The sequence below is a fragment of the Phodopus roborovskii genome, unplaced genomic scaffold (genome assembly GCF_943737965.1).
Source record: "Phodopus roborovskii unplaced genomic scaffold, PHOROB, whole genome shotgun sequence".
In the NCBI taxonomy this organism is placed as follows: Eukaryota; Metazoa; Chordata; class Mammalia; order Rodentia; family Cricetidae; genus Phodopus; species Phodopus roborovskii.
This window is the reverse complement of record NW_026126416.1, coordinates 2,727,096-2,739,659: the sequence shown is the minus strand read 5'-3', so window position 1 is coordinate 2,739,659 and position 12,564 is coordinate 2,727,096. Positions and strand designations below refer to the sequence as shown.

At 36.3% G+C, this 12,564-nt stretch overlaps 1 protein-coding gene across 1 annotated transcript in view; it reads left to right on the top strand.

Annotated features, from left to right (window-relative positions):
- Positions 1-12,564, top strand: part of Dennd1b (DENN domain containing 1B) — a 166,536-nt gene that overhangs the window by 96,462 nt on the left and 57,510 nt on the right. Inside the window, exons 10-12 of the mRNA XM_051183180.1 lie at positions 705-805; positions 6,433-6,478; positions 11,327-11,428. Coding sequence (XP_051039137.1) covers positions 705-805; positions 6,433-6,478; positions 11,327-11,428 — 249 coding nt within the window. The remainder of the gene's footprint in view (positions 1-704; positions 806-6,432; positions 6,479-11,326; positions 11,429-12,564) is intronic.

Below are 12,564 nucleotides of genomic sequence, written 5' to 3'. Positions count from 1 at the left end.
CAGCAACAGTGTAATTACAGCCGCTGTGATCTAAAGCTGGGAAGCAAAATGTTAATCTGGAATGAGCAGTTTAAATATGAAATTATGATATACTTGGCTTCCTGTAGTACAGCTGTCAAGCTTGGGCAGCTCGCTGGTCAATAGTGACATTCTATGTGTCAGTGAGCAGCGTCTCTTGATACCATAACCCACAGTTCACACATTACTGAAGCTCCAACTGTCGAACATTCAAGTCCCCTGGTATTATCACAGCTTCCAGACTCTCCTGACTGGCTCATGTTTCATTCTTTGGCAATTTGCCCTAATGATATCCCTCAGGAGCTTTCAGCCTCTCTTCTTTCCATATTTAATCGTGTTGTGTTAATCTGAGCGATGCACAAACTGGGCTGCACAACTTGTCATTGCCTACAATACGTTTTAAGAGACCCACTCATGTTTTAGTTTTATATATGGTCCGGAATTTAGCCCTAACTATATTTTCAAGTTGAATATAAAAATATGCAGATGATCCCCAAGAAACTCCTTTTGCTGTTTGTGTGTTTTTCAGAGGGACCTTTGAGACACGGCTTTTCCATGTAGCGGTGAGAGCCATGTCACTGTGTAAACTGTTCTATGATGATCGCTCGTCTCTGATACCTTGGACATGCCTTTTTCTTTAGAGGGTCAGCAGCTCCTCATTCTTGTTCCCCTTCTGTGAATTTTAGTTAACTGCCTGTCTCCATGGATCGGCTGCTCTGCTGTACCCGATGTACTGGCAACACATATACATCCCTGTGCTGCCCCCACACCTGCTGGACTACTGCTGGTAAGCTGGCCTCCGTCAGACTCCCCTCAGCCTACAGTTCACCATGAAGAAAGTGAAAGAAAAAGATCTTTATATTACAGTCAGTTATAGGTCAAAGAAATCACAGAAACTCGACTTTCAGATTTGTTGTAAGTATAAGAGAATATTGTATGTATGTATGTATCAGAACAGTTTCTTCCAAAGATAGCAAAAATTTAGATTTGGCAAATGTAGTTCTCTAGATTTTGCAATTGTATTCTGTGATCATTTAGAAAAAAGAAAAGACGTGTAAGTAAGAAAATTAATTACATTTTGTGGCTCAAATATTATATAAGGGTTCTGGGTGTCAGAGAACAATATCCCAGGTATCAAAATGCATCTGTCACATCTACCCATAATCCAATGGGCTCTATGAGGACAAACGTTCATACCTTTTTCTGTGACACCCTTTTCTTCACCTCCTCTCTTCTCAGTAGAACGCCGAAAACGGTATTGTCAGAGCAATTGTTTCTAGTTACAGGAGTTTTTGAGAGTCTGGTATGAGGCAAAGTGTCAGCCTAAAGGAACCTTGAAAAACCATGGAAAGTGAGAGTCACTGTGACTGGGAGCTTTCGGGAGCTCCCAGTGAGTCCAGTAATGTGAGGCCAAGCAGGCCACTGGAAGCTAGACAATGGCCATGGCCTCCTTGCTCTCTCTGACTAGAATAGAGCAAGGCTTGGATATAGTAAGGCTAGACAAGGAGTAGACTACAAAGCAGCCTTCGTTGTGTATAACGAAGCTACTCAAGAACTAACGTCTGATGCAGTCATTTTGGTACTTGAGGGTAAAGGATGGTATTCGCTATGTGATCACCTGCAGGAATAGGTAATTTTTAAGAAATTTGTTGAGATTTCTTTCTCTGAACCATACCTTTGTATACATGCATGCTATACACACACACACACACACAGAGAGAGAGAGAGAGAGAGAGAGAGAGAGAGAGAGAGAGAGAGAGAGAGAGAGAAATCATTTGGCACTGATAATTTTCTTTTATCAAAGCTAGTATTAATAAAAATCAAAGTCTTTTGGAATTAATATATTTATTTAATATTTTCATGAAAGACGTTATTTAAAGCTCTTTAAGGATAGCGATTATTTAAATATACGATGTTTGTAGAAAGGACTGGTAAGTGTTGTATTAAGGCCCTCTGACTAGCCTTCTTTAGAACAATGCTTGTGCTTGTCCAGATTGGTTACAGTGCTGCACGGTGTGTTTCCATAGTGAGCAATAGTTCCGCTCACGCTGTGACTCAACACTGTTGTTCCTTAGGCAACTTGACAGGAAACATAGTTTTGTAGACTACAGGGTGTAATTTAATTATGTTGCGAATTGTGATGTGCACAAATCTAAGTATAATGTCAGATCGATAAGCGAGTTTCTCGTTATTCATTTTAGAGTTTCCCTTTTGATCAACACATTTAAAGTAGTTTTCCCCCTTAAAGACAGCGAATGCAGTTGGTTTGTGATGGTGTAGACAGTAGATTCTTGCATACAAGTGTCCTGTAACTAGACATTTAAAGTACTCTTTTCTAAAAGTCTTATACAATTAAGTTCATTTTGAGAAGAAATTATAGCAGTATAATTACATTTTGCAATAGTACTTGCTACATAATTTTTCTATTAAAAGTGTTCTGACTTCTTACGATAACATACCTTTTACTCAGTTCTGTGTAGTGTGACATGTTCAAAATTTCCTTAAACATCATTTTAAACTATCAATGACACACGAATTCTTTCCAGAACTATTTTCTTGATTCTGGCCTTCCTGTCAAGTCTTTACTGCTGCTTCGGTCTACTTGAAGAAGCTCGCCCTCTCTCCCCTTTCTTTCTTATAGCTTGCTTGCTCCTAACGCCAGAAATAGTCCTTAGGACAAGCCCCTTTGCCTCCATGCTGTCTGTAGCGTCCAAACAGGAACTATTTGAAAAACGCTCTGAGCCTTAAACACATATGATGGGCTCAACTTTTGTGAAGGACCTACAACTCCTCTGTGTGACTTCCTTCTATTGTCAGAAAATATGACCGATGAAGAAGCCTTTTCCTAGGGAAAATGACCCTGTTCCATTTATACCCTTGATATTAGGATCATCCTGATATATGCTGAATGAAGAAAAATGGGAGTTATCCCCTCAGTCTCAAAATCATCAAACAAAAAAATGTACATCAAGATCCAAATGGGGCCACATTTATTATTATTATTATTATTATTATTATTATTATTATTATTATTATTATTTTGAGGATTACCTGTATCTTGGTTAACTTTTCAGAGTGATTGGGATGCTGCAAGTCCTGAAATAGTCATGGACCCACAAAACATTTTTTGTTTGCACCTGGTGTTGGTGATGTGCCATCAACTTTGGAGAACCATAATGCCCTCTTGTGACCAGGGATGAGTATCACATCTTGGTCCTTTGACACTCATTACATTATTGGTTGGTCCATTAATGCACCCACCCACCCATCCACCCACCCACTCATCCCTCCATCATTTAGTGACTACTACCTATTTGGCAAGCTGAGAATATGTAATGTAATGAATAAGTTTCTTAACTTGTTTATGTACTGGAAGAAATAAATACATACACATAGCTCTCTGGACACTTCCATGCACACATCCAAGTACTGAATAACCATGATTGCTGTAGCAGCCACTCAAAGGGACATGGGTGGCAACTGAAGCAATAACTGGACAGCATTCTTGCTAACTTCAGGAGAGCTGTTAGGAGGAAGTGGTATATCCCGTGTTTTCCCCTTAGTCAAGAAAAAGAACAGTACTCCAGCATGGCCATCACTTGCCAGATACTGCAAAACTGTCTAAACCACCCATGACCATACAGGAGGAAGTGTGGCCGTAAGACTGTCGTAGATTATTACCATAGATTATCATCTGCTCAAGCAGGCTTAAGTAAGTCATTCAGGTGGAGTCTCTGGTCTATTTCTTTGAAACTATCAGATTTGGTTTCTAAGGAAAAAAGTAAATAAAAAATCATCATATTCTTCCAGTCCACCCTGATTGCTGCAATGGTGTATGTCAGGGACGCTTCTTTGTAAGTAGCTCAAGAAGAGAAAAGAAAGTGAATTTGAGTAAAGATTCTACACAAAGAAGAAATAGCTTAGAGTCGTCTGTACTGTCTTTCCTAAATAATGTCGCAGGCAGTAGGGCTTGAAGACAGGCTTACACGTGGATAATGGAGTATCTGCATCACCCTTGATCTCTTCCTGATGTACCAGCACCCTCATCAGGTGCATGGATGGTCCAGCTGGCATTGCAAAGGGACTTTCCTACCATATATACAGTCCAGTGGGAAAGAAACACCTGTCCATTTGACTCTATAAACATTGTATCCTTTCAAATATCATAATGATTTTAGAAAGTTATACTCCAGCATTTTTAATTCAAACATCTGTAAGTTTAGGAATTTGCCACAAATTAGTGAGAAGAAAACCTACAGTGATGCTCAGTGATACCATGAATGAAAGAGTTTTGAGTTGATACTTTGTTAAATTTGTCATAGGAGCATGCTACTATATAATTTTAATTCTAGCTTAATTTATATGAACATTAGTATTTGCATATCGGAAAGCAAATGTCTTTCAGAAACATTTCAAAGGATTTTTCTGGATGTGTTTCTTAGGATCATTGATCAGTTTAGACTCTTGCTTTATGAAATGCTAGTCTACTCAGGGTTTGTCCAACATTTGTATACATCTTAGTTTACAAGATGTATTTTGATTAACACTCCTATTAAAATATTCTTTGGAATTTAAGATACTATGGACTTTTTCTGTTATAAACCTAACTTGGTAAAATATTCTAAACTTCAGTGGAACTGGAAGTTCGCATAATGATTTTAATATTGCTATACTATCTTTGATGTTTGGTGGACCTGGCATTTTTAAGATACTGTGAGTTGGCCAGCTTGTTTTGTGACGATTTCCCAAAGCTGCCCTTGGAGCCCTACACTTTGATCTGAATTTTATGTTTTCTGTGGAGCTGTAGAAGGAACCCAGGGACAAGAACTTGGACTAGGACAATAGCCAGCTTTCCTGTCCACCAGCAAAAGCACACCTTCCACATTTGTTTTTATTTCCTTTTGAAGATGGAAAATCTGCTAGTTCCTAAGGAGTTTAAGGCATGCGGATAGTCAAGTGAGGCTTACAGCATTCTGACGGTCCGTTGTGTGGCCATTTTACTAGAATGTGAAGGAACCAGGCTACACAAGGAGCAAAGACAGCTGGGAACGAGAGTTAACACAGTGATAGTGGGGTTCTGCATGTACACAGTAACAATAAACAAGAGAGCCCACGGTTCCTGGGATTCTGGTTATTGAGATTATTTTTTGGTGTCATTAACCAACTAAACTCAGAACGTTCTGAGATGATTTGAGACCTCTGCAGGAAAGTGGGCATCCGGGGCATCTGGGGCAGAGCCTGAGCAGTCCTGTGTAATGACAGTGTTGTTCAAAACATTATATAAACCTTTGAGAAACAGGATTTGCATTAGAAGAAAAGGTCAGAGTCATCGGTAAAAGGTTTCCCTGGAATGTGTTTCTAAAAAAGTTATTTGTTCTCATATTAGTTTTTCATTTTTATCATCTTCATAGACGCCTATTTGTTCTCATGCTTTTTCTGTTTATAATTTAGTTTCAAATTTCAAATGAATTTTCTTGTATTTCCTAACAATTGTTTCTAATATTTTCCTAATTCATGTGTTATATATTAAAATGTTTTATTTTCTGATGGAGTGTAAGATCCAGGAGGAAATGTAATCCATCTACATTCTTTATCACTGTGCTTAGGTTTCTATCCATGGATCTGGACCTGGTATACTCCAGAAATCATGACCTGAAATAGTTAATTCAAAACCACTCTTAGACTTGAATTTTTTTTAAATTAAAATTATTATATTGGTATCTGGGCGTTGGTGGTGCACACTTTTAATCCCAGCACTTGGGAGGCAGAGGCAGGTGAACCTCTGTGAGTTCAAGACCAGCCTGGTCTACAGAGTGAGTTCTTGCACAGCCAGGGCTACACAGAGAAACCCTGTCTTGAAAAAAAAAATGTTTATGAAAGTAAAATGATCTGAGTATGAATGAGGTCAGGAGCACACAGGGGACTTACGATGTCCACATCTTGGTTCTAGAATAGTGAAGACAGGATGAGATGATTATGTGATACCTTACTGGTAGTCTGGCACAGTAGGTATTAAGTGACATATTAGGTATGCCAATGGTGATCCATTAAAATAACAGAATTAATCAAATTGAATAAGAATATGAAAGAAATGTAGATACATTTGATGACTGTTTAGAACATATTAGCTATCAAGTATTTGGAAAATATTCAATGAACCTATACCCTGATAGTCTTGTTAAGTCAAACATGTTGTTTAGGCATAGAACTTTTTATTTAATAATAAGTGATTTAGAGATTTCTTTATATAAACAAACCTCTTAAATAATAATGGCCTGTAAGATGAAATATAACTATTATATGTTGAGTAATTTTGAATAAATTCAAAAAGTTAGCTTTTATGTTGAATTGCTTTTATGTTGTTTGAGTTTCAATGAAAATGACTCTATACATACATGTATATTTTTAATTTAGTGCCCCAATGCCATACCTGATTGGAATACACTCCAGTCTCATAGAGGTGAGTATCTTTCTCAGTAAGATAATTATGGAACTAACTTATTAGAAATAATAGATAAAGGTTTATTTAAAGCCCTTTCAACTAACACTAAGATGTACTTGACTGACGTTGTGGATATTCTTACGGGGTCATTTTCAGAAATGTCACTGGAATCTCTTCAGTTTATGAGGTATACTGGTTTGCATGCGATGGCATGAAACCCATGGAAATGTGTTTGACGTCACGGTCAGTTTTAATGCTACTGTCCTTGTTCCCTGAAGAACCGCTGATTTCTTGCAATGTGAGATTTTCTTTATCTCATATTTAGTACAATATCTTCATATTAAATTTTATGTGCTTATGAGTCACCGAGTCAAAGTTTCCTTTTACACACTTCATCATTTTCAGTTTATCAGTTGATTTTCAAAATGTGAGTTTAGCATACTATAAGCATATTCACCAGGATGTGGTGGCTAGTCCTTAAGGGGCTGAGAAAGGATCCCCACGGTGCAAGGCACTTCTTGTAAGATTGGCATGTGTGTGTGGTGGCATGAACCTTTAATCCCAACACCCAGGAGGCAGAGGCAGGTGGATCTCCGTGAGTTCAAGGTCAGATTGGTCTACAAAGAGAGTTCCAGGACAGTCTAGGTTACACAGAGAAACTCTGTCTCAAAAAACTAAAACCAAGACCACTCCACCAAAGGAAAAATATGAAAATATGGCATATCAATTACCAAAAGGCTAAAACGTAAGATTAGAGTCAGCTGAGTGACATAATGCTTGCTGATGCCAGTTACACTCAAACAAATTTCTCTTTTGCTGTTTGCACTGAATAACGTCAATAATGCCACACAATTGCCAACGGAGATACCGATGAAGAGGTGTGGTTTTCTTGCTAGTTGCTGATACTAGTCTTTCCTTTGGTCAGAAAAAATTCTTACTTAGATAGAGCACTATCCCTGAGAAAGGTTTAATTATAAAATTCTACCTATTCTCGAGTTTGAAACATTTTTTTTATTTTTTGCAAAATGCTAGGGCAATAACTCATTCTGTTCCATTATTACTGAAAAACAGATTTGTGTAGATTATAATGCATTTTAGTAGGTCTAACATGTCTTTAATAGTGAAGTCTGGGATAAATTTGTGACTCCTCATGCTTTATTAATTTTAAGAAACTATTATAAGCTAAGTAAACAGTGTAAGAAATGAGCTATTAGCATATAAATAATTATTCTGTGATTAGGTCAGTTAGCATATAACCTGAATTTCACTAGTTTGACTCTCATGAAATTATTTGCTTGGGTTTTTTTTTCTTAAAAGTAACAGTTTGATTTTTAATAAATATATTAGTAGTACACAAAATTTTATAATGGATTTACTTGTAGATATGAAAATAATTTAAAATTGGAGAGAGTGATCTTATGTTAATTTTGGGTGTGTGGAATGATTCTTCAACAACCTTTAGAATAAATAAATTAGACTTTTTCAAATTACGATGGAGGGAGGGAGCATGTTAGCTATTTCATTTAATTTATCACATACTTATTGGCCACTTACAAAGAAAGTTTAAATCTAAAATAATTCTTGGACAATTAATAATTAAATTATTTTCTTCCCCTATCTTTTCCTGAAGTGGATTTTTCACTTTTTGAAAAACACAGTTCTAAAGAAAAAGAGCATCCTAACTTTTAGTTGGTTCCTTTTACGAAGTGGGACGTTAAGAGTCACAATTAGAGCGTGAGAATTTTCCACGCATTTCTGTGCTGTGCTTATCTCATTTATTAGCCTGCACTCAGCGTGTTGACAGGGGGGGGGGGGGGAGACGGTGCGTCTGAACTTCCTTTAAACCAGGTGCGTATCACCTGACAATTTTCCTAAACTAAAGTAAGATAATTCATTCTTCATTATGTCACTACCAAAGTTTTAAATTAAATTTTTTATCTTCACTTTATAATATATGTGCTTTAAATGGAATTTAGGCATTTATGCAGTTAATATGTGATTCAGTGCTTGGTAATTTTTTGCCTTTGTTTAGCAATTGCATCTGTTTTTGGAGGAAAACTAAAAAGTACTGTTGTCTTTTTGTTCATAAGAGTGTCAGCTAGTATTTTTAATTGTATAAAAACCTCCAGGCTCTAAATAAGTGTTCTTTGAAACTTTCTCTTGTTTTTACTTAATTGTGAGTAAAGAATGATGAAAAAAAAAAAAAAAACATCTTTTTCAAATAGACGTTTATTTGTGAAATCAGGGAAACAGATTTTGTTTTCCCTGAAAACGAGACTTCTGGGTGAGGTTAGTACTAAGTCTTTAGCTGAGCAACTTGGAAGCTGCAGATACAAGGGTGGGCTTGTTTATTTTCACCCGCACGGGACTCTGAATGGCAGAATTGTCCCCCTTCCTAAAGTTCTGTGCGCACTGCCCAGTGCCATTCCAGTACACTAGCATGCAAGGTGAGTGTGTACCTCAGGGTGGACAAGGGTAAACCCCACGGAGCACACGACAGAGTCTTAGACATCATGTGTCCAGCACTGTGCTCTTACTTTCTGAATAAGCATTGCTATTTTCATGCTTTAAGTTGCACCCCATAGACATATGAGCTGTAGAAATAGGAGACAGAGGAAGAGGTCCCATGTCAGACTTGCATGTCCATGTAGAGAAGGCACAGCTAATACTTGATTTGGAGAAGAAAAAAAAAAACAGAAAATTAATGTCGGTATTTTCAGATAGTTAAATTGTGATCTACTTTCCCACTTTGCTTATTCTAGCATTGGGGTTTCTATTTGTTAGTAATGAACAGGTTTTTTTTTGTTTTTTTTTTTTACTTTTATCTAGTGGCCTCTTGAAAAAATTTAATATTCAGTTATTATCTGCCTTAAAATGAAAAGCAATTGGAAAAAGCCTATGTATCACATTTACACCATTAATCAGACTTTTGCAATAATGTCATCAAAAACACCTTGGTGGTACATAGCCCTTATCTTAAAGTTTGAAAAAACTCATTTGTCATTGGAAAAAAAAATAGAGTTAGTCTTCTGGATTGTATCAGTTTCTCTGGTATAAGAACACCCAAAAGAGTGAAATGGTCATTATATTATGCATACTTTTTCTGAATAAATGTCATTATATATTTTGCTTATAAATTATTAAAATTATAGTTAGTTTATATAATGGCATAGTTATACATTTAAACTTTTTAAACATGTACACATGAAAATGGGAAATTTGTGTTTTTTTAGACATTTTTATAGGATGTCAGTTATATCACCAGAAATGATTTTTTGATAAAAAACTTAGAGGAAGCCATCTTTTAATTCTGAGTTTTTAGTAATTGCAGTATCTTTTACAAGACAGGTTTTAGAACCATTGTCCCTTGAGAATATATAGCCTGCATTGTGGATTTCTAAACACAGAAATTCCTCATCTGCAGTCATCATTTCTGTGGGAAATTTAACATTTAATACAAAATACTCAAAAGATTTGAAATCCAGAATGGATCAGAGACACTTTGATCAAAATCAACTTGTACAAAATAATTGGTTAAATTAGTTTAAAATTGAAGGATTTAGCTACTGGAGCTTTCTTTAATCACAGCATTTTGGAGACAGAGGCAGGAGGATCTCTGTGAGTTCAAGATTGGCTTGGCCTACATAGCATTCCAGGACAGCCAGGGCCACATAAAGGCTCCACCCCCCTCTTTTCTCTTCTCTGTCTGTCTGTCTGTCTGTCTATCTGTCTGTCTCTCTCTCTTCTCTGTCTATCTGTCTCTCTTCTCTGTCTTCCTCTCTGTCTGTCTTGACTGTCTGTCTGTCTCTCTTGTCTGTCACTCCGCTCCCCAGAAAGAAGATACACTTAACTAAAAGTACTTCACAGGAATGGCCCTATGCGTGTGGAATTCTGGACTCGGGCGTGGCTGTATTCATTACTTGAGTGCATTCCTTACAGCTGAGAGGTCTAGCAACAGTAGAATTCAGTAATTTAAGTAGATGGTGAAACAGAAAACAAACTATACCCTTGCAGGTATAATAACTTAGATAAATGTTTTATTATTTCCTATTATTTGTAAACCTATCGAGATAATATTTTACTAAAATTTCAAACAACTTGAAAAGATAAGTCAATTTGATGAACTATTAAATTTTATTTATTATGTTTGCCCCCAAGACAGGATTTTTTTTCTTTTTCTTTGTGTGTGTGTGTGTGTGTGTGTGTGTGTGTGTGTAGCCCTGCCTGTCTTGGAACTCACTATCTAGACCAGGCTGGCCTCAAACCCAGAGATCAGCCTGCCTCTGCCTTCCAAGTGCTGCGATTACGAATTTTTACTTTTTACATACAAATTCATGTGGGTACATACTTGGCAAATTATATATTAGTAGTCTGTCCATTTCATATTTCACTTTCGGTCGTCATGGATACATATTGGTATGGCTATATAGGAACATATGTATTCACTTGAAATGGTACTGTATACTTGTGATTAGTTTATATTCTCTCTCCAATGTATTTATGCTAAAATGGGTCTGAAGCTGGAAACAAATTCCCATATCTTGATTGACATTCAGATCATAAAGGCTTCAGGTTTTATATTTTGAAGTTCCTCTGTCGTTTTTGTAAGTGCTATGCTACATTTTTGCCAGTTACTTTAATTATATATTAGATGAGGAAGTTTTCTATCTTAAGCAAATCTTTTTGAATGAGTTATAGTCAAATTTCCTTTTTCAGATAGCAAAGTTGTTTATATTATAATGCTGAATTTCCCTCTTTAATTTTCCTAAGCTTAATGCACTAAGGTAGTTTTTGTTTCCAAATTCATCATAAATTTTTAAGAAAAATACAATAAGATTCTTTTTCATAATTGTGTTTTCTAAACAGAGAGTGAAAAATAAATCATTGGAAGATGTGGTTGTGTTAAATGTTGACACAAACACTCTAGAATCACCATTTAATGACTTGAGCAACCTACCCAGCGATGTGGTAAGTCCCGGGGATGTCTGTGGTGAACAAGAATGTTTGTTGCTGGACCCTCAAGTTACTATTTTTCCACCTTGTGTCTGAACCTTTAAAGTCAATGTATGCAAGGGTTTTAAGAAGAATCGATATAGATTCTACTTTTAATATTTTTACCTTTTGGCAGTTTAGATTTTAAATGGGATACCATATTCCTTATTGTAAAAACGGGATCATAATTAAAAAGCTAGATGCATTCATTACGCAGAGTTTCTTTAAACATTGAGTCCCTTCATCTCGTCTTAATCATTGTATTACAAAGTAGGCATTCTGTCTGCCTGGTGGCATGTCTTGCAAAAGAACGAGGGAGTTTTTGAAGGCAAGGAGAAGAAGGGGCCAATTATCGGCTTTGGCTTCCCTGCCACCTGCCAGTGCTTTTCCTTTTAATTAATGATCTGATGGCACTGGTCAATATAATAAGAAATGCTTGTACAGTTGGGGTCAGGAAATTCTGGCTTTGATCTCTCTCAACTTTCTGAAACATTTATTTGTTTTCTCTAAATTATTTCAGTTTTATTTTAATCTTTCCTGTCCTGCTGAGGGCCACAATAATGAAAACCTAGTTTGTCATCTGCTTTGGCGGAGCAAAAAAATGCTTACTTAGAATTCTATTTGTAAATTAAACTGCGAGCCCAGTTTGTCATAAAAGACATCTGATCCTTTTGAAATGACGAAAACTGTCTTTTGTCTGTAAAGCTGATAAATTAAGTGCCAGTTCTCTCCAAGTCTTTGATCTTGTGTGTGCATGTGTGTGTGTGTGTGTGTGTGTGTGTGTGTGTGCTGTGTTTGCAGCTTTTAATGGGATATATTTTGTATTTCATATTAAATATCTGTGTAAAATTGCAGTTTTTGGCTTTTGTGTTCTTTAGAGTAGGGCAAGACTCCAAACTCGTGTTATTTCTGTACCCATTTAATGGCTATTTAAATGTCTTTATAACATAGTTATAAGTTTAAAAATAGCTCTCTTCTTTTTGCAAAAAAAAAGTCAAAGTGTCCATTCTTTTCAACATTATTGAAATTTGAAAATTAAAAGTAAGCATTGCAGTATCTTTTTTTATATATCCATTTTCTCCTTATTAAGGGGCTTGAGAAGATGAATTTAA